Source organism: Cuculus canorus, chromosome 1 (assembly GCF_017976375.1).
Source record: "Cuculus canorus isolate bCucCan1 chromosome 1, bCucCan1.pri, whole genome shotgun sequence".
Classification (NCBI taxonomy): domain Eukaryota; kingdom Metazoa; phylum Chordata; class Aves; order Cuculiformes; family Cuculidae; genus Cuculus; species Cuculus canorus.
The window spans coordinates 166,878,785-166,903,848 of NC_071401.1; the positions used below are offsets into that span (position 1 = coordinate 166,878,785).

At 37.3% G+C, this 25,064-nt stretch overlaps 1 protein-coding gene across 5 annotated transcripts in view; it reads right to left on the reverse strand.

Moving 5' to 3' along the window:
* Positions 1 to 6,864: 6,864 nt before the first annotated feature.
* Positions 6,865 to 25,064, reverse strand: part of POC1B (POC1 centriolar protein B) — a 54,169-nt gene continuing 35,969 nt past the window's right edge. The window contains exons 12-13 of one of the 5 annotated variants that reach the window (XM_054065285.1): positions 10,033 to 10,215; positions 6,865 to 8,575 (exon numbers count right to left, since the gene is read on the reverse strand). In XM_054065285.1, coding sequence (XP_053921260.1) covers positions 8,567 to 8,575; positions 10,033 to 10,215 — 192 coding nt within the window. In that variant the 3' untranslated portion in view covers positions 6,865 to 8,566. Of the gene's footprint in view, positions 8,959 to 10,032; positions 10,216 to 25,064 lie in introns of all 5 variants that reach the window. The other 4 variants (XM_054065288.1, XM_054065265.1, XM_054065276.1 and 1 more) reach the window with 4 other exon arrangements.

Consider the following 25,064-nt stretch of genomic DNA (forward strand, 5'->3'; position numbering starts at 1 on the left):
AAGATGGAGCAGATAAACCAGGGAGCAGCAGCAGTCAAAGCACAAGCAGCTGCCACCAAGGTGGCTTTACAGAGTGTGTGTCTCTATGCCTAAGGTCCTAAGAAACCACCTGACATCCACAATTCCAGCAGCCAGAAATGCCAAGAAAACATTAGAGAGGTTGATGCAGCCTCTGTACCAGAAAACAAGCCTGGGAGAAGCGAGTGAAGCAGACAGTGCTGAAGGGCACTGCTAGTACAGAGAAACCACAAGGCAATTAGGCATTTTAGAAAATAGAGGAGAAAATATTGGCACCAGGAGGTCTCCTGAAAATGCTCAGAAATGAAGCTTAATGTGGTACAAAAAATATTTCACTTCCAGGGCAGTTTAACCTGAGCAGTTTGTTTGGAAAAGAGGAAAGCTGCTCTGGGGCTGCCATGTAACAAAAGGATCTAGGCTGGGCAAGGTCCTTATTATCAAAACACTTAACTTGGAAGCCAGGCAAATCCAATGTATTTTTTTCCCAAAACTTCTTCCTGATAATTAAAAAAAAAAAAAAATCAAAGAAAGTCATCAGGAAGAATCACAGGTTCAGTCCAGAGCCATCCCGGAGCCATGGAGCCTGGAGAGCCGCCAGGCAAGCTGGCAGGAAATCAGGCAGGCTTGTGATGGAAACCTGCCTGTGTTTCATCGGAAGTTCATCCAAACAGAGATGCTTCTGCGAAACATTTTGCTTACGACAAATCAGCATTCACTGATAAAAACCTGTGCCGTTGGAAACCTCCCAGCCAATATTTCTTATAGTATAATCATTCCTTAAATAACAACAACGACAAAAAAAGGATTCTGGGTGTGTCATAGCTAACATTAAAGGCTATATTATATATAGTTTTGTAAGTGACTCCTTATATGGGGCAAATCATAAAAATGAGATTTCGGACATGTCCCTGCCCATGGCAGGAGGTTGGAACTGGATGATCTTTAAGGTCCCTTCCAACCCAAATAATTCTATGATTCTATGATTCTATGATTGATTCTATGATTCTCTGATTTCAGCCTGTTTTTTCACAATGAGTGTTGAAGACTCAGCTTCGTTACTCTGCAGTGTACACAAATGTAAAAGTAACAGTGAGATGCTGGGTGAGGTTAGAGCGATTTTATTGTAGCCATCATTTTGTCAGTCTGATCAACATATTTCAAATCTTACAGATTGTTAGTTTTGTATTCCTCCCTGTTCCTCCCAAACCCATTACACAAAAAAAATATGGAAAATTCCCTCCCAATACTCAGATTATGTAATGAGTGCGTAACTCTCTGACTTTGACATGACTAATGATCATTTAGAGAAAAGAGAGAAATGTGGAAAACACACGGGACTTGGAATTACTGAATTGCTGAGAGCATTTTTCTTTATAAATGAAAAAAAAAAAAAGACAAAATGAGGGATATTTCTTCTTTCCTCGTTTTGAATGAATCTGGAAACTTCTGTCATCCTAGCATCTCTTCCAAAGGAGTACCCAAAAGGCAACAGAATAAGATCTACATATGAACTGAGGACTTAGACCTGCATACTTTTCTTTTACGTGAGGAACAGAGGTGGAGATGGGAGGCTGTCATTCAGATAGCTATGAATTAAATAGCAAAGTACCCATTTAAACTTACCAGAAGTTATAATGGCAGTGGGTTTTTTTTCCATCTACCTTTGAAAGAAAACAGCCATCAGCTGCTATTCAAATTTTCTTTCTTTGTCTCCCAGTTATGTGAACACGATGCACAAGATTAAGACATTTTCAGCATGTAAATTCAATCATGTGAGAAGTCCCACTGATTTCAGCCAGCGGCTTCCTATTGAGTCAGCAAAGTACTTATGCCTGTGTGTGATTTTAAGATGACTAATCTCCCTGGCTGCGTCTGCGCTGGCAGGTAGGCGCATTGGGCAGGATGTCCTGTGGCCCTGGCCCCTGGCATACGCCCTGGCTGCATCCTGGCTCTGGGCTGGGACAAGATAGCCCTGACCATGAGCTCCCACTTGCTGTTCTTTCATTTGGAAAGAAATCCCTGTGCCGAGAGCCAGCACGAAGTGCGGTGTAATAATGAGAATCCACAGCCAGAGGGATTGAGGGGATGACTGGAGGGTCATCTAGTCTGCTGCATGGCCAAAAGCCCAGCTTCGTGCTTAGCGTTACCCACACGCTGAAACTCTTGGGTAACTCGGAGAGGTACTGTATCAAGCCTGGCTCGAATGAGGCTGTCACAACTTCTCTAATGAACCTCTCACAGTCTTTCAATAATGTGGCTATTTATAGGCTAGGTCTATACTGAATAGATTGCAGAAGCTGCACAAAAGCTCACAGTGTTTCAGCAATGAAGCTGTAGAGAGCCATCATCACAGACCGAAACCATTCAGTACGGTTACATACAATTAAGTATTATAATCTACGGTGCTTTGCCTGATTGCACTCACTGCTTAACTGAAAACTTAAAGGCATCGTATTACTCTTATAAAATTTTCTTACAAGTGAAAGCTGGTCTGTGAAGTACAGAAATTTTCAAGTTTTACAGTTTAAGAACTAAGCTCTGCTTTTGCCTGCAACATAGTTTTGCAGGTAAAGCATCACTTAATTTTAACAAAATACTCCCAGTAATTGGTGCAGAACTTGAATTTAGTCAAAAACCATCAGCAATTGTATCGTTTCTCCTTCAAGATGCTCTTTTTAGGCTTTACCAAACATCCTGGTGCTTCCAGCATGTATCATAGGGTGAAAATATTAATGAAAAGAATGATTTAAAAATGATAGACAAGTCCTCTCATGAGGAAGAATTGCTGCCGGGAGTGTTCTGTCCTTCTCACCTCCCAAGTATATTACAACTTAAATGTTTCTTTTTGAGATGCGTGAGATGAAGGTAGCATGAAGCAGCAGGAGGACCCTTTGCACATGGCTCACCGGAATCTTTCTCAGAATTCAGAGAAAGGATTTTATTGCTTTGACCTTCCCACACTTCTGTCTCTGTAACACCTGTTCATCGTCTCAATAAAGAGCAGACTGTTGCAAACACACTTTGCTTATGAATTGTATAAATCTTCTGACTCTTATGAGAGAATTGACATTTGATACAGGTGTTGGAATAAGCGCTGTAAGCCTTTGGTTTCTACCACTGTGGTGAGAAAAGGCTTTAGTGACACCCTCTAGCACAAAGACTTGCAGTTCCTGCTACTTTCTCGTCGTCAGGTTTTATCTCTCTAAAAGGAGCAGGGATTTCTTCTGGAGATTAGGAGGAGGAAAAATCTTTAGACAGAAGTACTATTTCATTACAACACAAAGCACAAAAGGATGAAGAAGATAGCTAGTAGTTGTCTATTCTTCTCTTCTGGCAATTTAGCAATTCTTTTTAGCAGCTTTGAAGAGAAGTTGGATTCCTCTGTTTTTATCCAGGTCTGTAAGGCCATAGGACATAAACAGGTTTACAAACCTAAGTACTGCTCTGAGTCGAAGAATCCTGTATTTAGATGGCATTGAGGCCCTCAGCATTTCTTCTCAGCCCACTCCTGCCTCTGCAAATGCACTGAGCCCTCTGATGCCCGAGTCCCTGCTACAAGTGTGTGAAAATGGTGTGAATCCAGATGGCAGCAGACTCAGTACACCCCTTAATGCCAAAGCTTCCGGAAGATTCTTGAACTAGATGCTCCTGCACTGGTTGACATGATCACTGCTTCCCAGACAGCTAAATCTTGCACTCAGCGATTCTTGTGTGAGAGAGTGACTTTTGAAGGACGAGTTTAGGTTAGGCACGTGGATCCAAACAGGAAGCCCTGTTCCAGTGGACTCATATGAGTAGCCTAGAAATTCCCAGAGACCCTTGGAATTAAAGTATTAAACTCTGAAACAGCAGCTTTTCTGACCCTGACACACTCAGTTGTTTGGTTTTTTTCCCACTTGCTTTATTAATTTTTACTTCTGAAGACAGGGAAACGAAGGGAGGCAAGATGAAGAGCTTAGTCAGATTGTGTGGCTTCATGTCAGGAAATGTGCTAGCAAAAATAAGCAGGTTTTCTGCTTTAAGTTTCATTTACAAACGCACCGGTACTACCTTGTCTAGAACTGCTGATTCTCTTACAAAAGAAATATTTTGGAAAGGAAGATATATTTTACCTTCTATAAGATTCCTAAGTGCTCACTAGTAAAATGCTTCCACACTGATAAAAAAAGGCCTTACTTTTACATTATTAAGACATTTAGGTCTAAGTACAATACTATGTTATAAATACGCTCTGTAACAGCTAAGAAATGCCGCTTATCACTCACTGACTAGTTTAGACAGGCTTTTTTTCTGCTGGATTTAAAATTTATGGTAAAATAGGTGAGGAGTGCACTCAGCATATCCTGTTAGCTGAGTCAATTGAAATTGCACCTGTTCTTGGATGCAAGTCATAACAAATCCAACCCATATACATTGTAAAGAAAAGCACTTGTATGCACTTTTTCCAATTAACATCTGCCTTTTGGCAAGTCATTAACCTATTTTCTCACAAAGAAATGGCTTCAATTGTATTATGCATCCGAAGCGTGCAAAAGTCCCTGAGGGGGCACTCTGACAAAAACATACTGTTCCTGGATCCAGTGTGAACATACATATTCATTAATTGTTTGGGGCAAAGAGTACAGAATTTCTGGTTTTTTGCAAGTCTTACAAGGTAAACAGGTTACATAAAGCTATGTCCTTGGAAATGTATTCAGATCCCAGCTACCCTTGCTCAGTAGAAAGGTCAAGAGTGGTTTTGTGCTGTGATAGGGCAATGAATATTATTCAACAATGCTGTAATAAGACCTTTAGGAAGCAAAAAAACCCCTCTTTACCCTAAAAATAGTACACCATATTTATTTAAATAAACATACATAAGTAAAGGCAGGAATTTGTATTTCTCAAATCCCTCATGCTATAGGGGATCTGTTCAGACCATCCTAAAATGTCAAGAAGAACCTATTCTACTACAATTGCTCCATCTACAAGATTAGTTTAATCAGAATATTTACAGTTTAAATTTCTTGCCATAAAGATGATGATAATGAAACAATGAATTATCTTACAAATGAAAAGGCAAGAAACAACAATTGCCCAAAGATGAGGAAAGGTGTTCAGATACATTTGGCTCCAGGAATTGGTTTTCCAAACCCATAAGTTTATAAAAAACGTGTCTGCAGTAGCAAAAAAGCAAATACTGAAGATTTTTTTTGAGAATGCAGTGATGTGGTTTTGGTTTTGTTTTTTTTAAAAAAAAGACAAAAAAACCCCCCAAATTGAACAACCTCCCAAAAACAAAAAAGAAAAAAAAGGGAACAGGTGTCAGGTTGGTCCGTAAAACACAATGGGTTATTGGCACAATCAATGCCTCAGTGGTTTTGTCCTGGTATTTGAAAACCTAGATGTTCAGATCAAAAGAAAAAGTGAACTGCATTACGGTCCAATGTTGCAACATTAAGCCATTTGGTGTCTGCTGCCATGGTAATAATTAGGAACCTCTGAACGCAGTCCCAAGGGAAGCGTTTCATTGACATAGAAAATGAAAAACTGAGAAAAATATTCTTATTGCCTCAACATCATGCTTTATGTAATGCTCATGATAAGAATTCCATCAAAATTAACATCTAAACTTTGAAAAAGGTGCTTAAGGACGGAGGTTGTTTAATCTGGAGAAAAGGAGCCTCAGGGGAGACCTTATTGCTTGGCCTCTACAACTACCCGAAAAGAGGTTGTAGCAAGGTGGGCGTTGGTTTCTTTTCCCAAGCAGCAAATTGTAGGATAGGAGGAAATGGCCTTGAGTTGAGCCAGGGGAGGTTTAGACTGGATATTAGGAAAAAAGAGTGGATATTAGAAAAAAATTCTTCACCAGAATGGTTGTCAAGCAGTGGAAGAGGCTGCCCAGGGAAGTGGTGGAGTCAACATCCCTGAAGGTATTTAGAAACTGTGTAAACGTGATGCTTAGGGTCGTGGTTTAGGGGGTGGACTCGGCAGTGTTAGGTTTACTGCTGGACTCTATGATCTGAAGGGTCTTTTCCAACCAAAATGTTTCTATGAGTCTGTGAAGTAAGATTTAAGACACAGTAGTTACTAACAGCATTTCTTTCCATTTGGAATAGCATTTTTGTTTCAAAATGCCTGCGGTAGTGCGCACGATGAATTGCTGAGATGCTGCATAATGCTTTGACACTTCAGGAACTTGAAGTTGGGTTCCTCCAGTGACACTCTCCCAGTGGCATGCCACCAGGAGAGGTTATTCCTGCTGCCACCTTTTCTCTCTGCCTCACAAACCTTGGGGATCTACTGGATGTCATTCAGACACTGGTGTTATTTTTTTTTAATAAGCAATTGAGTTGTTTTTGCAGTAGCTGCCTTGGATGCTGGAAGCAGTCTTTCTCCAACAGGATGGCCTATTTACATTTACCATCAGAGGGATAACTTCACTTGAGGAAAGCTGGACTGCATGAGGTGTGTGTTTTAGCCAGTTTTGAACAAGGATGGATCTTCAGTACTTCATTTCAGTCTGCAATGCAGGTATACTTCTCAAACTCTTTAAGACCTGTGCAATTATTTTTTCACATGATGTAGAAGCACAACTATGGCTAAACAGCAGTCATTTTCTTCTAGCTGTATAAGATAATTCAAATTAGTCAAGTCACCACTTATTTACCAGAGCGCAAACCCTAGAGTAAACGCTTCTGAAAGTTTAAGCAGACTCTTCAAGTGCTTTTAAAGGATGTTCTACCATTCCATAGCTTTATTTGAAAATATATAGATCAAGAGAATAACTAGTTCACATCAAGTTTCTTTAAAAGAAACATTGTGTTAGCTGGTCTTGGTTGTGTTTTAGGAGAGCTGTCACAGCTTGAGGAAAATACCCCCATCCTGCTCGCAAACAACTATTTGTAACTGTACAGATATCCCAAGTGCCATGCAAATCGAATTTCAATATCAACAGACCCCCTCATAGATTTACAAGAATTAGTGACAGGATATAAGGCAAACAGGAACATTTCAGCAGAGATTTTATTAAAAAATACAGAAGTAAATAAAAAAAAAAAGTCCAAATCTTGTTTGTTGATAAATAATCCTGACAAGCTTAACAAAAAAAAATCTACAGATTTAAAACCTATATCTATAGTCCATTCACGGCAAACGAGAAACAAGTATTTATTAGGTACATGGTTTTGTGTCTTCGAATGGAGCCAAGAAGAGGCAAAGACCAGAAGAGTATTTGCAAATGCCTTAAGCAAAGTACATCTGACCTAAAAGACAGTATTTACATAACTATGTGTTATATGGCCTTATAAACAATTGCATAATCAAAGGTCAGGCTGTATATATTGGAATATAAAAGACTATACTTTCACAAAAAATTCATGGCAAGGATGTTGCATAGCAAGAGTTGCATCTAAAATTTTTTTGAGCCACTGCTTTGTGATAAACAGAGCTATTCAAGACTGAGCTGAAAATAAGTAGTGCTGTTGCTAGAATTTGGAGCTTACCAGGCGAGGTGATGTCTGGTTGTCTGAAGGCGATTACTATGAGAGAAAATGAAAAGTTCTAAAAGAAAAATTGACTGCTCATTGCTTTGGCTTAAACCACAATAGTATTTGCACAGTGAGCTTCTGCACTTAAGCTGAAGTCTTTTGATGTTAATGAGGTTCAGCCTGGGAAATGGGCTTTATCTATATACAGACAATTGCAGAATTGGATTAAAATGCTCCCCCCATTTCAAGTGTCCTATTTTTCAAGATACAAAATGTTGCAGAAATGGATGACTACCTAGCTTTGATTATGGATTTACAATGTTCTGCAATTGCCATTACAAAAAAAATAACGGGTAGACATAAAAAAGTATAGATGTTTTCTATTAAAAAAGACCTGCAATCACCTTTCTAAAAATTGCATTTTAATTAAAAATAAAACCAAAATCATCATACATTGCAAAGCCTTCCCTGACTTATGGCTCCATTCATAACACATAAAACTAATGGGAGACATTCACAGCACATAAAACTCAAGCACCAGTGGAAGCCTTTGGAGGATGAGACTCTTTTGCATCTATATTATAGATTTCACATAATTTTGTGTTTGGTTCAAATACATTCTTCAGAAGTATGAAGCCGATTTTTAGTTTTCTAAATATGAAAAATTAATTTTGATGGGATGACATAAGCAGAAGTGTTCAACTGCATCAGTCTGGCAGACAAATTCATACAGATGAAATTATAGTTTCAAAGCTTAAGTTACTTCATTTTCCTATTGGTAACTAAAAGTGTTTGCACTGCATCTATTTGCAATCATCATTAATATGTTTAGAAGATACAGAGTAACTGTTGATACTTTTCGGTAAGGTATTTGAGAGCATGTAAGGGAAAAAGAAACCTTCTGGCATTTTTGGAGTTAGGCCTAATTAGGTCTTATTTAATTAAGGTGCTTGAGTATTGTTGCCTAGTACAAAGAGTATTATTTTCATAGTCCTTACCTGAGTTAAAAAACCTGCACAGTGCGCTTCCATAATACTTACTATTCATCTGAAAATGTGTAGTTTGTTTCTTGGTCATATTTAAAGACTCTGTGAGGTTGAAATAAGAATTCTGTAGTATTCAATGAGAACAATTTTAGAAAATATAAGTTTCAGCTGGACTACACTTTATTAAATATATAACCACAACATCTCTTTGCTACCAATGTTTCAAATGTGTTGTCTATTTTTTTCTTCAGTTTTTATTACATTGACTTATTAGAAATGGAGGATTTTTTTTCTCCTTATAGCAAAATCCAATAAAGTAACATTTATTATTTTTCTTGTGAATATATGAAACATTCATCAATACAGTTCATTTTCATCTTCTATTCTTCCTGTCTTCCCTGAAGTAACAATTTTTGCTGATTTTCTAAGCATTCTTTCAATTTATCTTCAGTCAAAGTCAGACGTTGTTCCAGGATTGAAATAGTCTGCATGAAGAGGACAGTAATTTCAACTTGCTTTTATATTACTCACACAGTATTATGAAAGCATGCAACATAGTAACATGAAAAATCATTTTAACTCAAGAAGAAAAAACATCCTAAGATGTTTTTTCCTTAGCTATTCCACTATTTATAACTGTATTTTAAAATAATAGGTTTGTGTCTATGGATATCGTCTAAAGGTTTAAAATGGTTTCCACAAAATATTTTCTCCGAGAGAAAGAAATACATATATGCATATATAAATTACTCTGAAATACTATCCAAAACTTGCATCCATATTTCAATAGAGAAACAGCCGTCACTGGTGACCCCAAGTGGTATCTTCCAAAAGCCTAAAAGAAACTTCTAAGATCACCTTCACCAAAAAAGGTGGATTTCTGGACACAGGGTGGAAGTTTCTTTTTAATCCAACTTGCTACCTGAATAATTTTCAGCTGATCGATGACTTGACTCCGTACTTCCCAAAACTTATTTCTTGAGTTAACATATATATTGCAAAAGAACATAGAATAAAACCTTAGCCACTCTCCTTTGATTTGGTTTATTGTTAATATATTACAGACTATGGAGTAGCATCTTGGAACACAGATTTGCTATATCCGGATTACTAAAAAGAAGGATTGAGCGTTTGCAAGCACCATGTAGATTTCTACCCTAAGCCAACACCTTGAACACTACGTTTGAAAAGGGATTTAATGGTACATTGCCAATTTACTTTGTTCATCTCCTGCTAATGCATGACTGTTCAAGCTGGGATCTAACAATGTCTGCTAAATAACTGGATCCTGGTAAATCCATGCTACATCTCACTACTGAAAAACAGTGACGCTTTTCCTCCAGAGTTAAAAATACAATAATCTTTATGCTAATGTAGCAGGAAGTTTTCACTTTAGCAAATACAATACATGTGATCAATATTTGCTGAAAGGGAAAAAACAAAGCACATAGTTAACTGACTTGAACATTTTGATTTATGAACATGATTCCTGTATTTTTCTGTCCAATGACAGCATTAGCATTGCTCACTGCAAGTGTTACCTGTTATTGCATACTCACTAGAGTTAAAACATCCAGCTGTTCCACAATTTGCTCCAAAGCACTACCCAGTGAGGGCGAGATGCCTGTTTGCTTGTCCACATTGTGCACAGCTGATTCGCTCTCATTCTCAGACTTCCTTTTTGAACTTGTTGCCAAGACTGAAGCAGAGGAATACTGCAGATCTTCACTGCTGACATCATCCTTGAACACAGAAACATCATTTGAAGATTCAGTTGCCTTTGTTTTCATTTAATTGGAACCATACAAGAAGACAGGCAGGAAGATCTGGCTTTTAATATTTTTATGTATGAACACATACATGCACACACACAAGGGCCTTTAGGTTTGCTTCTTGTACCAGGTCAAATTCAGTCTGACCCAAGAGAGAATTTCAGCTGTGATGGATGAGGCAATAAGAAGAAGCTCAGGAGTCTTTAGGTAAATGTTTCGGCTATGTATGATTGAGGAACTACATGCTGTATTACTAGCATTTGAATTAAAGCTCGAATAAATACTATTGCTTACTGGAGTTTTTTTTCAAAAAGGATAACTCTAGTTCACAAAGGAATTCATTCACAGCAGTCATATGGATGAAAAATCCATATGTGACTAGATGATCACAAGGGTTCTTTCTAACATATGACACCTTTGTTTAGTATAAATTAACATTAGTTCATAATAATAATAATAATAATAATAATAATAATAATAATAATAAAGTAGTTTTTAGTTGTTTACTCAGTGGCATTACCTTTTGAAAAACTGGTTTCTTCAGAAAATGAGAGGAAGGAACAACAGAGAAGACCCACACAACCCGAACTTAAGAGATAAAACTTCAATGTATAAACATTACTTCATGGTGAGAGAGCATGATTTGCCCAATCACTTCTGGTTTTGTTTATGCCTTGAAGTTCTTGATAGCACTTTTCAGTCACAAAAGGTTAAATTATCACTAATTCATTAGAAGGCCCTTCACAACAACTTCACCCGATTTATAATGGCTTTGAGATGTCTTTGAAAACATCAGATTATTTTAGTTTATTTTTACACTAAACTAAACTGAGGTAGTCAAGTTTTGCTATCTTTAATTATATTTCCAATATCCACAAAACTTTTAAATTATTACAATTTAACTGTGTCTCCAAAATTTATCATCAGCCGATAAAAACATCTATTAGCTATGGAAAGGGGAAATTTTAGTCTTACCTGATATATTTGAAGTAGACGATATTTACGTTGTACTCAAAATATATTTATGTTATAAAACCAAATAGATTTTCAAAAGAGTCTTAAAATCATTGTCGGCATTAAAAAAAAATCTCCTAGGTCTATAAAATAATCTTGTAGAATATAAATTGCTAGGCAGAATTAGTGGCAAACCTTTATAAGATTACCTAGGCATGTTGATGAGTTTCTGTCAAGAACGATTTACGTGTAGTTGACCCTGCCTTTTGAATCAGGAAGGATCACGGTGATAGATGAAGTAGTACTACTACAATAATGTCATGATATTAAACATAGGTAATACCAAATCATATCAATATTATTATGAATTTATACTGCTACATTATCCACAACACTATTCCTGTGTCTTCAGTGCTGTTCTGCACAGTTTTAACTAAGTAACACGTTCTCTTCTCTGGACTTGCTGATACTTCTAAATCTTTTCTTCCTGAAGTGCTGGAGTTACACTGTTTGCACCAATGAGAGAAGTTGTGCCCAAACCTATCTGGAAGAGGGTTTCTTCTTACTAGCAAAGCACAAGACCAAACTAAAAAGGCTACAACAAACACGGAGTTAGTAGAAGACTGTGGGTCTAGGGAGGGGGATGGCTGAAAGCAGGGACTGTGGTAGGTTAGTGTATCTTGGGAAGAGGAGGGCAAGTAAAGTCTCACCATCCTGTCAGGGTTAAAAGCTCCATTGAGCAGTTAAGTTCTGCAAGGACAGTTCTAAGCCCCCAGGCAAGAACTCACCAAGAGTAAAGCATGAGGTTGATAGGGATAGGGAGAGATATCCTTGCATGTACCTCAGACCTTAACTTAAAATGCTACAAAACCACACGGAATCCTTCTCAAGGTTTGATAGTACCATGGTATTTAGCAATATGTTCCCTTTCAGCCTGATTTCTGTGCCTAATGACTGATTTATGCAAACAAACTAAGCATGTCAAGTGATAATGGTCTGATGCAACTAACACCGAAATCCACCAGTGATTTGTATTGATACTGGAATATGTCAAAAACCAGAAGCGTGCTAGACATCGGACTACTGTTTTCAAACATTAAGCATCCGTAGCTGTTCTGCAGGGCGTCCTAATGGTTACAACATTAGCATTGGACTACAGAGAACTGGCCTTCCCAGTCTAAAGCTATTTAAACTTACAGCTCGTAGCACAATGCTTTGTCAGACAGGCTATTGCCTTTTAAAGGCATGAAACTGTGGAAGGAAATGTATTCTCTCCAGCTGTGCTGTTTTGAGTTTTGCCATTGGTCAACAGAAAGCAGCTTTAGTTCAGTGGTTAGGATAAACAGCTAGGAACAGGTAACTCCTGTTCTCATGAGAGTCTTTATATTTTTTTATATAATGGGACAAAATAAATAAAAACTCCATAGGAGAAAGAATTCAAACCCAGAACTTCCCCACTCCTAACTACTTCTTTCTCTGCAGTACCATGAGTTTCAATTTCTTCTCAACATGAAAAAAAATCTTGTGATATAAACTTCAAATGATTACAAAGAATTGTATATTGTGAAGGAGTCACTTGTTAGCACAAAATGAAATAAAATACAAATGGTTTTATTTTTGGACAAGGTAGGCAGAAAGTGAATTTCCCATTTAACTCTACTTTGCTTTAAAGCGTCAGAAGTCCTCAAAAGAAAGACTTCTGAATATGTCCAAATACTCTGCTTCACAGTATATCCCACGTGCTTTTAGATGAGCATGAAGTATATAGGATTATTGCATCTTAAGACTGTCCATATCTTCCCTTTGCAGATTTTGTTACAGGAGATACCATTAATTCACTCCTGGAAGAGCTCGGATTCACCGTGTTCTGACTCACCAAGTTATATTCGAGGTCCTTGGGAAACAGGATTAATAGAAACTTTTTGGCATGGTCACTAAATCACAAGATGGAGATAGTCTCAAATGCTGATTAACAGGGAAAAGATTAAGCTCAATTTGGCTTGGCGTTTAAATGTTAAAATAAAAATATTGCCATACATTAAAGAATCCTGCCCTACAACCAATCATACTATGAAGAATATCCTTGTATTTAACTATAACAGGAGAATCTGTTAGAATAGACTTTTTAATGACATTTCCACAGAAAGATAGTGAGATTACAGAAACCTTAAATTCTGTCTGTAAATCTTGACTGCTCGCCCAGAAGCTTCCAAATCTCAGCCAGGATTGTGGCTTAGGAGTGTTCCTTAGGTCCAAAGAGAAATAAGAATGTGAATTCCAGAAACGGGACAAAGACCCAGGCTGGAACCCGTGTCTTTCCAGACACCACGAACAATAAACTCATTGGAAATAAACCTAGCATAGTTTGTCTAATGTCAACAAAGCTACTTGTACTAATGTTTTGAGAAGTATATTCATTTTCTTGCCATTTGAATTATACAGGTATAATAATTGAATAACACAGTCAAAACAGATGTAACCATAAACTTCAACTGATACTCTCTGACTTTGCTTAAAAGCATACTGCTTTGCAAGTTCAGTGTCCTATGCATAACATATTAAATCTCAAGTACTTAAAAATAACAAAAATATCAGAGTTAGCATTCAATGACACTCAAATTCAAAATTTGCTGCCTGTGATTTGATGTATAAGGATTTAAAATTAATTTAATTAACAGAGCAGGAGAGGAAAACAATCTGAGGGTACTAAGCATAGACAAGTTTTTCTAAATCGAGTTCTACTCTGAAGCTGCTGTTTCTCAGTTTCTTTTCAACCAAGCCTGCTGTACTTCAGACTGCAAATAAAGTAAAAATATTGGGTTAAGCTCACACAAAGTGATTAGAAATTTTGCCATTAAAGCCTACCTAGACAGATTCTTCCAACCCAAGGAGGAATGCTGTCAATTCAGGTAAACAGAGCAAATGCTAAACTATTAAATATCTCACCAGATATTTTTGTTATAGTAAAATTGATCCAAAATTGAATTTATCAGACAAATAAGCTATGAAAAATGCTTTGTAGCTCAGTAAATTGCACCAATATTGCCAAGTCAGAGTAACGGAAGTCTTCTTGTAGTTTACTGGGTTAAGCAGGAAATTGAGATTCTTCTGCTATATACTCAAAGATGTATAGGGACACAGCGACACAAAAGTGCTTATACAAATAAGGCAGTAGCCTTGATGTTTGTCAAATCTGAAATACAGATAAGCAAATAATTGAGCTTTCAAAATTAGTAGGAAAGAAACTATATGAGATACTTTCTAATTTTCAACTTAGCTAAGTTGTGCCAAAATGGTTGTTATTTTTACCACACTCTGGAAATTTGTAGAGATTTTTAAATGTTGTCAGACATGAAGTATGCTGCTATATCCTTGAGATACCTGCTTTACACTTTGATCTTTCCTAATGTCGAAACTTACAGGCTCCTCCAGTTCAGTGAAAGGTCCAAAACTTCTTAAGTCTAATGCAGCACTCAAACACCAAACCCTTGTTATAAAGGAGGGATGCTAGTCTCAGTAGATTTCCTTTACTTTCAGATACCGATCAATTCACATCCACCACTTTCATTCAGCACAATCTTTCATAAAAAAGTTCTTTTTAAAGAAACTCTTTCTATCTAATAGCATGTTTTACATAGTATTTAAAGAACTAGATGTTCCCTTTCCTCCAAATTAGCCCTTTTCTAAAGTACTTTAAATACTACTAAACAATAATTCTGTATGTTGCCAGCAATGTAGTAAAAATGCCTCATAATTCAAAAAACTAAAACTATTCTGAAAGACTTCAGAGCTATAGCTTATTTTGAAAGAATAAATTTGAATAAGGCAATCAATTTTAAATTGTTACTTCCAAGCAAATCTAAAAAGAAAATTAAAATGTGTACAGTGTTTCCATTCACAGCCCATTAGTAAGAAAATGGACTCACATTTGGGCAACTTCATGAGAGTTACAACTAAGGAGGAGAAGGAATAGATTTAATTAATCAATAGGAAGTTATGACCATGACATTACCAAGTGGATGTTCAGCAGAAAATTAAATTTAGCTTATAAATGATGTCACAAACAGCAAACCATAATTGCTTATCTTTGTTTTCTATCGAGCAAAATAGCCAAAACTCTGTGGGTGGTACTTAATTTGTGAAAAATCCTCACACGCAACCTTATCACCTCTGCCTGTTCCAAAATGTTTTCCCATGAAACATTCACAGATCAGATGGAAACAAGCACTGCATCCCAGTCTCCCATTGCTTCATGATGTATAAGAATAGAATCTGAGTAAAATGCATCCATATATAAAGATGCCTGACATAAAGATGCCCAAGCAGTTTTATTTATAGAGGAAAAAAATCCCTCAGGGAAAAAAAAACATGAAAAAATACAAGTATCTGTCACTCAACTGAAAATCATTAGTCTTCAATCTTCTAAGCACTTTCAATTCGGAAAATATAGACCACAGCTTCCAAATGAATATTTTAAAGATGTTATAATTAAGATGGGCTTATATGAAAACATGACATTGGTAAGCTTCCTAATGAATCACAAAAATTGGCATGGTCTGCTTTTAAAAATAATCCTTTAAATTTTGAACACATGGTACATTTGTCTACTAATACTAAAACATTTCTGATACTGCGATTAAAACAACTACAAACAATTACTCATAAGTAGGGCATTAAGCTCAAACAGACCGAAGAGCAAAGGCATAACAGTGTAGTCTCCCATCTCACCAGACTCTGATTTCCTGTGCTTTTTGGTTTTTTGAAGTCATGGGAAGTTTCTCAGAAGTAACAGAACTATCAAGATCACTGCTTTTTCTTCCATCTTGTGAGCTTCCCTGCAACTAAAATTGTTCATTGTGGATATACTAAATTGAACCATTCAGGAGATATTTTTTCTCCATTTTTTTGTACGCCATAATCATTCACAGTTTGCTTCTATTACTTTGATTTTATTCATCCAATAAGTGATCTCTATTAGGCTAATACTGAATATGCTAAATAACAATCTGTTTTATCAGTTTCTACTGTAGAAAACTTCCTTGTAGTTTCAGCTGATGACAGCATTCTTCATTTCCTCTCGCACACATGAATGAGCACAGCAAAAACCTTCCAAACTGCAGATTTCTGCCCCTTGCTATCTGATGAGGTAGTTCTGGCAAAATTTATTGGCAAGCTTTAAAGGCAGTTTTGCATTCGAGCAGTAAAGTACAGATAACAGCGCATCTAAAGCGAAGTTCTACCAAGAAATTCTAGCTTTAGCAGACCTCTATCAGAACAACTCATAAACCAGAATTTCTCATTTAACTGAAAGTCTTTCATGGCTTATTATGCATCTAGTCTTCTGTAGCTCTTAAAGGAATGTCCAAGCTAAAAATAAAAATTGCACATGCTTAATGTAAGTGCACCTCATCCAATCTGACAAGGAAATATTCAATCTCCTCTTCAGCACAGGCAGAATTAGTGAAGGTAGCGAACCATCAGTTTAGGACCTAGTATCAGGATACAAACTCACAGCTAACAAACCAAGCCAGCTTATCAGGCTGTATTCCTTGGCAAAAAAGGCGTTTTCACCCCAAATGCAATATCACTTTCTTTGTCTGAAAAGTGACAAAATCAGCCTTAAGCTAGCTGAGTTTGTAGAGGTCAGGAGGCTAGTACGGTACAATGAAAACTAGTTGCTAAATAGTTTTCTTAAAACTATCAGTACGAAATTAACTGAAATCCTGAAGCACTTACAGCTATGGTCTGATTAATCAGATGTATTTACTTCTATCAGGATTACAGATATGTTAAATTTTGCATTGCTGTGATGGCATGAAATAATAAACTTCTCTGTTCACAAGCACATTCAAGATATCCTGAATAGAGAGTTTTATGTAAAGAAATCATACTATACAAGTGTTCTTTTACACACACAATGAAACTAGATATGTGGTTTCATCATGTCAGCTTTTTCCTCCAAAGTTTTAGTTACCATTGCTGTTTAAGTTCTGAGAAAACACTGTAAAACAGTGCACATCCATGTGCTATTTCATAATTCCATAGGTACAGAAGCTAGAATACAACAAAAAACTTTCTCCATATTCCATTCTCATCAAGAGAACACAAAAAAAGAATAAAAAATAAGCCTTGTTTTCTCCAAGAAATAAAAAAAAATATTTCCCCAATAAATAGTCCACAAATATTTGTGTGCATACAGTTAGAAATAATATTTCTGAAATATTTTTCTAAACTATTTGACCATCAGGAAAACCTAAGCTTTACTTAAAACTTGGAAATTAATATTTTTTGAGTTTGCATTTGATGTTCATTTCTAACTTCAATAGTTCCCTGCATAGATTCTGATTCAGTAAAGGGATCCACAGAATCTTAATAGTTACGTTTTGTTTCCGCTGGATTTAGCTAAACTTAATCCTTAAAATGAAATACAGAACATAGACACAGTAGCTATGCAGGTTGTAAAGGAGTCAAAAAAAACAACCAGCCCCATCAAACAGGTTCTAATTAAGTCTATATGTTAAGGATTTAGAGAAAACTGAGGATTTCCCCCATAAAGCAAGCAATACTGCAATAATTAATTAATTAATTAATTGTCACACGCATCTTACACAAACTAGACCAAAATCATTAAAGATTCGATTTCAAAAGGTGAGACATTCCCTGCCAGGAAGTCAATTCTATATATAACATATATGTGGAAGACCATATTCAAACACTTTATAGAAATACTTGCACCACATTCACTAAAAACAACTATATGTACCCTCTAGAATAAAGGTAAGAGAAAATAATAAGTGATGTTCAATCTATCTTCAGCAGAAAGCTTTGTAAAGCTGAGGACAGATAATGTGAGACCATAGGAACATTCCCACTACTGAGTTACAAAATATAGTAGCTGATTTTAATTTGGGCAAATTACTTGGGACTGCTTGTGTGCACATTCATGGGAACCTCTTCTAACTAAAATCAATGTTAAAGTTTCAAGCGATGACTTCTTTTTACCCATATGGAATTCCAATAAAAATTATATTACATACTCTGCTTGAACTTCTTATCCATACTAGGACAGTGAAAAGTTGAAGGAGGGAAGGAAGAATACTTGTAACAGAAACTGGAAACATAGTTAAATAGATACTAGAAATGAAATAATGTGAGCAAATGAATAACCCTATATGGAAAAAGACTTATTTCAAATACTATAAATAGAATATTCTGCTATATTTGATACTACAAACGCTGACAAATAAAAGCAGACATAAAAAACGCTAGGATTTTTCCAGCATGACAGCAAATTCCCTGTACACCAAGTGGCAGATTGTAGATGGTGACAGAGGGCATTAGATGAATGGAGCATTAAATACAGGGAGGGAAGAAGGCAGGGTTATCTCCGAGTGTGCATGGCAGCACAGCATCCTCACCAGGAATACATCTACTCAGAGATGTTGGCCATGCTTTTGGATTGACTGCTTATGACTTTAATCTGTCCTCTTCCCCCACTTAAGAAACGGAGTGAAAGTCTCTGCTTTAGACCGATAGCTAGCTAAATAAGTCTGAGCTTTACAAAGAAACAATAGCTGGTAACAGCATGATTTATTGTGTAGAGTCTTAAAATATATGCAAGTGCTAGCACTTCATCTGTCTCATTCAAATGGCTGGCAAAGTCACCTAGTGTAGTCATTGGTGTCATTCAAAATGAATTTACAATGAAAAGAGATGGTTCGACAAACTACAAGAAATTTCTCATTCTTGAAGTCTTTTACTCCTAGAGAAACTAAACCAAAGCCATTTTTTTTAAGTTTAATTCTGAAAACCAAAATACTTTCTTTTCAATTTGTAATCAAATTCCCTTAGATAAGTGTCTCATACTTAACCTGCTGAGGCAAAACTAATCTTGATAAGTTACACTTTATTTAAATGAGAAGAATTAAAAGAATACATTTCTATCATAAATTCCACCTCTCAATAAGAATGAACAGAAAATTACTGAAGACAGAATCCTGAAAAGACAGACTCTGCCAAGACAAGGTTAAGGACTGAAGGGCATGAGTAACCTCCTCCTAAACCCTGCAGAAAGGCGAGAAGAGCTGCAGTTCCTGTGCTCCATTCTCCACAGAGCAGGGGTCTGGTTCTTCACAAGAGCGAGAGGCTGCTGCACAGGAGAATCAGTGTAAAGCTGTGTACGCTGCAGAGCCTCCTTTCATGTGCGCACACACATGCTGCAGGAGCAGAGCCCTCTGCTGTAGAAGGAGCACATAAGGTCTTTTTGCCATATGTAAGTATATATTCATATATGTGTCTACACACAACTGTCTTTCAAAGGCAAAGCAAACAGAAGCTCCTTTCTGTTGGCACAGCTGCACCTGTACCAATATTTTTTGTCAGGGTAACAATGTGAGGGCTACAGTATGAATTTTATTTGGTACTTTATACCAACATAACTCATGTCAACAAAATTTTGTTGCATAGACAAGCCCAGCTTGTTGGCCATTAGGGAATGTCAGGAGATGCAGGGTGTCCGCACAGAAAGATTCACAGAGACATCTCTCCTTAGCTGAGATCTGCCACCTTTGACTTCCCTTCAAGAGCAGAGGTAACAACAGGAGGAAATACCATTTGACCAAGTGCCTACTGACAATCCCACTGGGTTTTAAGACCCAGTAACAAACTGTCCTCCAAATCAAATTAATTACAAGAAAATATCAAGTAGTAAAAAACATTAGAAACTAAGCTAGCAACACAGCATAACAGAGTCCAAAGTTAAATTCAACAGAGCCAGCACAATTGCTTGAAGACTTTGCCAAAGAGCCAGATGCTACTAATAGCAAAAAAAAAAAAAAAAAAAAAAAAAAAAGTCCATTATTTCACAGTTGGAAACTGAAATCCCCTGACTATAGTCAGAAAAAACATATTTTAGTATGTAATAGGGGAATACTGTTCCTCAGTATTTGATCAAGGCTTTTGTTAATAAAATGTTACACCTATAATAGATGACAAAGAAAGGTTTACTAAGGACATCAAATGCTTTAAAAAAATAGTGTCACAGGAAAGTCCTATAGGCACAAAACCAATCTTTTGAAAAGTTATATTTATGCGGTGTTGTTAGATTTCAGTTAATGTCTAGAGGAAGAAGCAAAAGTCTACACTGAGCTATTTCAGTGCTTAGCATTAGCAAGACACTGAGGGTTTGGACAAGATGTCCAGTTTGTCCAGGTAAAAACAACGTGCCATGATGCTGAGCTTAGTTGACAGGTAGGATATTCAAAAATTGCTTTAGCAGCACCAGTATGACTTTGTACTTATATCAGTCGAGTTTTACAGTTTACTGTGATAAGAATCAAATCAAGGAACTGCAGAAACTGAGAAACTTGAGAATTGCAAACAAATATCATAGAATCGTAGAATCACTAGGTGGAAAAGACCTCTTGGATCATCGAGTCCAACCATTCTTATCTGCCACTAAACCACATCCGGATTACCTCGTCTACCCATCTTTTAAATACCTCCAGGGATGGTGACTCAACCCCCTCCCTGGGCAGCCTCTGCCAGTGCCCGATGACCCTTTCTGTCAAAAATTGTTTCCTGATATCCAGTCTGAACCTCCCCTGGCACAGCTTGAGGCCATTCCCCCTTGTCCTGTCCCCTGTCACTTGGGAGAAGAGGCCAGCACCCTTCTCTCTACAACCTCCTTTCAGGTAGTTGTAGAGAGCAATAAAGTCTCCCCTCAGCCTCCTCTTCTCAAGGCTAAACAACCTCAGTTCTCTCAGCTGCTCCTCACAACCAATAAATGTTAACTTTGGAGTGGTCTGACATGCCTGTTATACTCTTGAAAAATCATTTATTTTAATTAGTGTTCTATTACAAATTTCAAAATACACACATTGTTCAGTAGCAATTAAAATGCTAAATATGTTGTCACATAAGACTGGTAGGTAGGTAGGTTCTGCTTGGCTGTATTAAAAAAGGAATTCAAATGATAAAAATTACAGTTAAAGCATTAAGGTTGCCAATAATAGCTTTATTTTTAAAAGCTTCACAATTTTCTCCCACTGTTGGACTGTGACAGCTGGAACTTTGAGGAAACCGAAATAAACATCTTACTGATTTAAGAATATGTTCTGCAGTTCTGCCAGTTCATTAAAATCAGAATTCAATTTAAAAATATAATACTGTGCTGAGTGAGTGGGTTTTGTTGCTCAAGCAATTCGTTAGCTACCAGGCTCTAAAGATTTACCTTCTCCCTATTTGACACTTGGTATTTGTATTTTAGCCAATTTCTTTCTATCTCAAGTCACAAAAAATAGCAAACCATTTGAGATGACTGTCAGCATGGGATAAATGGCAACACCATTCTGACTGAATTTTGTGGTCGAGGCAGGGGGAAGGATAGGAATGGTGGCTGGGTCAGTGAGTTATAATTCCAAAAATATTTCTAATTCTAAAATTTCACAGTGACATACTACTAGAAGAGGTATTGAGCACTGAATCCAGTCCTCAGGTACAAGAAGGAGTTTGCACCTATACCATTGTTATTGAGCAGTCTCTTATTTTAGAACTGACACCTCCTATGGTACATTTCTTTTATGATTATTTCTTTTCTATTTTTAAAAGCATAAATATGTGCAAAACTTTTATGCAGACTGTGTTCTAGCCAAGTAAATGCATAAAACCTTCCCACTTCTGCTATCACAGTGGTCACATCCACAATCCCATTGACTTTTATTAAAATCATAGAATTATTTGGTTGGAAAAGACTTTCAGATCATTGAGCTCAACTGTACATGTCCACTACTAAACCATACCCCCTAGTATTTCATCTACTGGTCTTTTAAATACCTCCAGAGATGGGGACTCAACCACCTCCTCCTTGGTCAGTCTGTTCCAGTGTCAGATAACCCTTGTGGTGAAGAAATTTTTCCTGATGTCCAATCTGAACCTCCCCTGATACAAATTGAGGCCATTTCCTCTCATCCTATCGCCTGTGACTTGGGAAAAGAGACCAACACCCACCTTGCTACAATCTCCTTTCAGGCAGTTGTAGACAGTGATAAGGTCTCCCCTTAGCCTCCTTTTTTCCAGGCTAAACATCCCCAGTTCCCTCAGCCAATCCTCGTAAGACTTGTTCTCCAGACCCTTCACCAGCTTCGTTGCCCTTCTCCGGACACGTTCCAGCACCTCTATGTCTTTCTTGTAGCAAGGGGCCCAGAACTGAACACAGTATTTGAGGTGCAGCCTCACAAATGCTGAGTACAAGGGCAGAATAATTTCCCTAGTCCTTCTGGCCACACTGTTTCTGATACAGGCCAAGATGGTGTTGGCCTTCTTGGCCAGCTGGGCACACTGCTGGCTCATGTTCAGTCAGCTGTCAACCAACACCCCCAAGTCCTTCTCTGCCAGGCAGCTTTCCAGCCACTCTTCCCAAGCCTGCGGTGCTGCACGGGGTTGTTGTGTCCCAAGTGCAGGACTCAGCACTTGGCCTTGAACCTCATACCACTGATATCAGCCCACTGATCCAGCCTGCTCAGATCCCTCTGTAGAACCTCTGGACCCTCCAGCAGATCGACACTTCTGCCCAGCTTAGTGTCATCCACAAACTTACTAAGGGTACATTCAATCCCCTCATCCAGATCACTGATAAAGACATTGAACAGAACTGGACCCAGCACTGAGTCCTGGGGAACCCCGCTTGTGATCGGCCTCCAACTGGATTTAACTCCATTTACCGCCACTCTTTGGACCCAGCCATCCAGCTAGTTTTTTACGTAGCAGAGGGTATTGCCAGACCAATGGCAGCCTGTTTCTCAAGCGGCATACTGTGAGAAATGGTGTCAAAGGCTTTACTGTAGTCCAGGTACCCAACATCCACAGCCTTTCACTCATCCACTAAGTAGGTACGTTGTCACAGAAAGAGATCAAGTCAGTTTGTCAGGACATGTCTTTCATAGACTCATGATGACTGGGCCTGATCACCTGGTTGTCTTGTGTGTGCTGTGTGACAGTGCTCAAGATATTGCACTGATTTTTACCCATAGACACTCAACCGTACCATCACCATCATTGAGCTCAAATAAATATGGACAAACTACTTTGAAAATAACAGAAATAGTTAAAATTTAGGCATTTGTTCTCCACTTCTGCAAATGATGCTGGGGAAAAAGCCACAATACAGAACCCTGAGGCAATGAGAAGGGTAGAGAAGGAATATAATGACTTTTCAAACTGCTCTCCCCATTCTCTCAGTTCTTTGTGTGGGAACGTTGTATGGATTAAGATCCTGATTCATATTACTAGTGAGGTGACACTACTTCGCAGTCAGCTTTTCCTCTCTACTAACCCAAAAGGAGAAGGAGAAAAAAACCCAAATCCAAACCACTATTATAAACTCCTGTCTCACTCAGCAGCAAAGCGTTACTATGCCAATAGCTTGTGGAAACTCTGCTTAGCCTTTTTTATAGGATCCCATAGCCACCAAGGTGCAGAAAGGCAGCTGGCAAACAGTAAAAGTGAAGCAACTTCATCTAGTGTCCGTAACAATTCACAACATTGTGTTCCAAATCCCATCAATCTCACTCCTTATTACTCTTTCTTGATAAAAGAGAAAACTTCACCCACAGTTTCCATTCTCTGTAGTGATACTTATGTGACCAGAAAAGCTGAGGTACTATAAGCAGATACACAACTCACAAGAAAGAAGACTGATGCTTATTCCTTCATTCAGCAAGGTGTAGCAACTTTGGCATAGAAGAGATTCTGAAGAACAGGCTCACTGTGAATTGGCACATCTTTCCTCATTTAATGTATACAAGTAGAAAATAGTAAGGTAATTTATGATTTATAACATCACCCAGGGCAATAAAATACATACACCAAGTAATATCTCCTTAGAATATAAGTAGACGTATATATAAGGCTACATAGACTTCTTATATATACATATTTATATTTTTTAAAATTATATTTGTATGCATATGCATTTATATATGAATATATTCCATATATGCATACACACACATATCTAAAATACCTCACAAATTCTTATCACTTTAGAGCAGAAATAAACTACAGCTGTGTCTCATACAACATGCTAAGCTTTAAAATTGCACATCTATATATATTCTTAAAATAAACGGAAAATGCTAAATAGAGTTTACCATTTGAAGATAAATCTTATTTTCCACTGGTCCCAGTGTATTATTTTATTCATACTTCCAGTCAGGTTTAAATTAATTTGTTGAACACCCATGCAATTCTTCTGCACACATTCTGTTTTTAATTATGTTTGCTGCTACATTCCTAGCAGGTGGGGTTTTTGTTTGTTTTGAACAGCTAAATGTAAAACATTGATTACCATTAGTATTCTCTACATGTTCAAAAATGGGAAAAAATAGGACAACACAATTATACGTACTAAGTTATTGTTTAACTTGCTCACCTTCCTATTGCTCTAGTGTACAAAGTATATCTTGGAATTATATTTGTATTAGTGACATCCAGATCAGAACTGTCACAGTCTAATACAGTATTCAAGGTCAATTGTTATCATACAGATCTACACGACTCAGTATATCCTTGTACGAATCTGTATCAAAGTCCTGACCCAAAACAAAACCTACATTCTCAGGCGTTTCATTTTGGTCTAAAGGAACATCCTTTTAATGTAACTAATCATGCTGGCAGCCTAAACAGGAGCATCAATATGTTCCACATATAGAACTGAAAGCCACAGTAAATGTCCTCTGAGCATAAGTGTAGAACTTGCTCATGTCACTATACTGCAATAAAGTATTGCATGTAGCTTTTATTCTGTTCCTGCTTGCCATTTTTTTGGCATTAGTCTGATGCTTTACTGAGCAACAGAACAGAAGTAT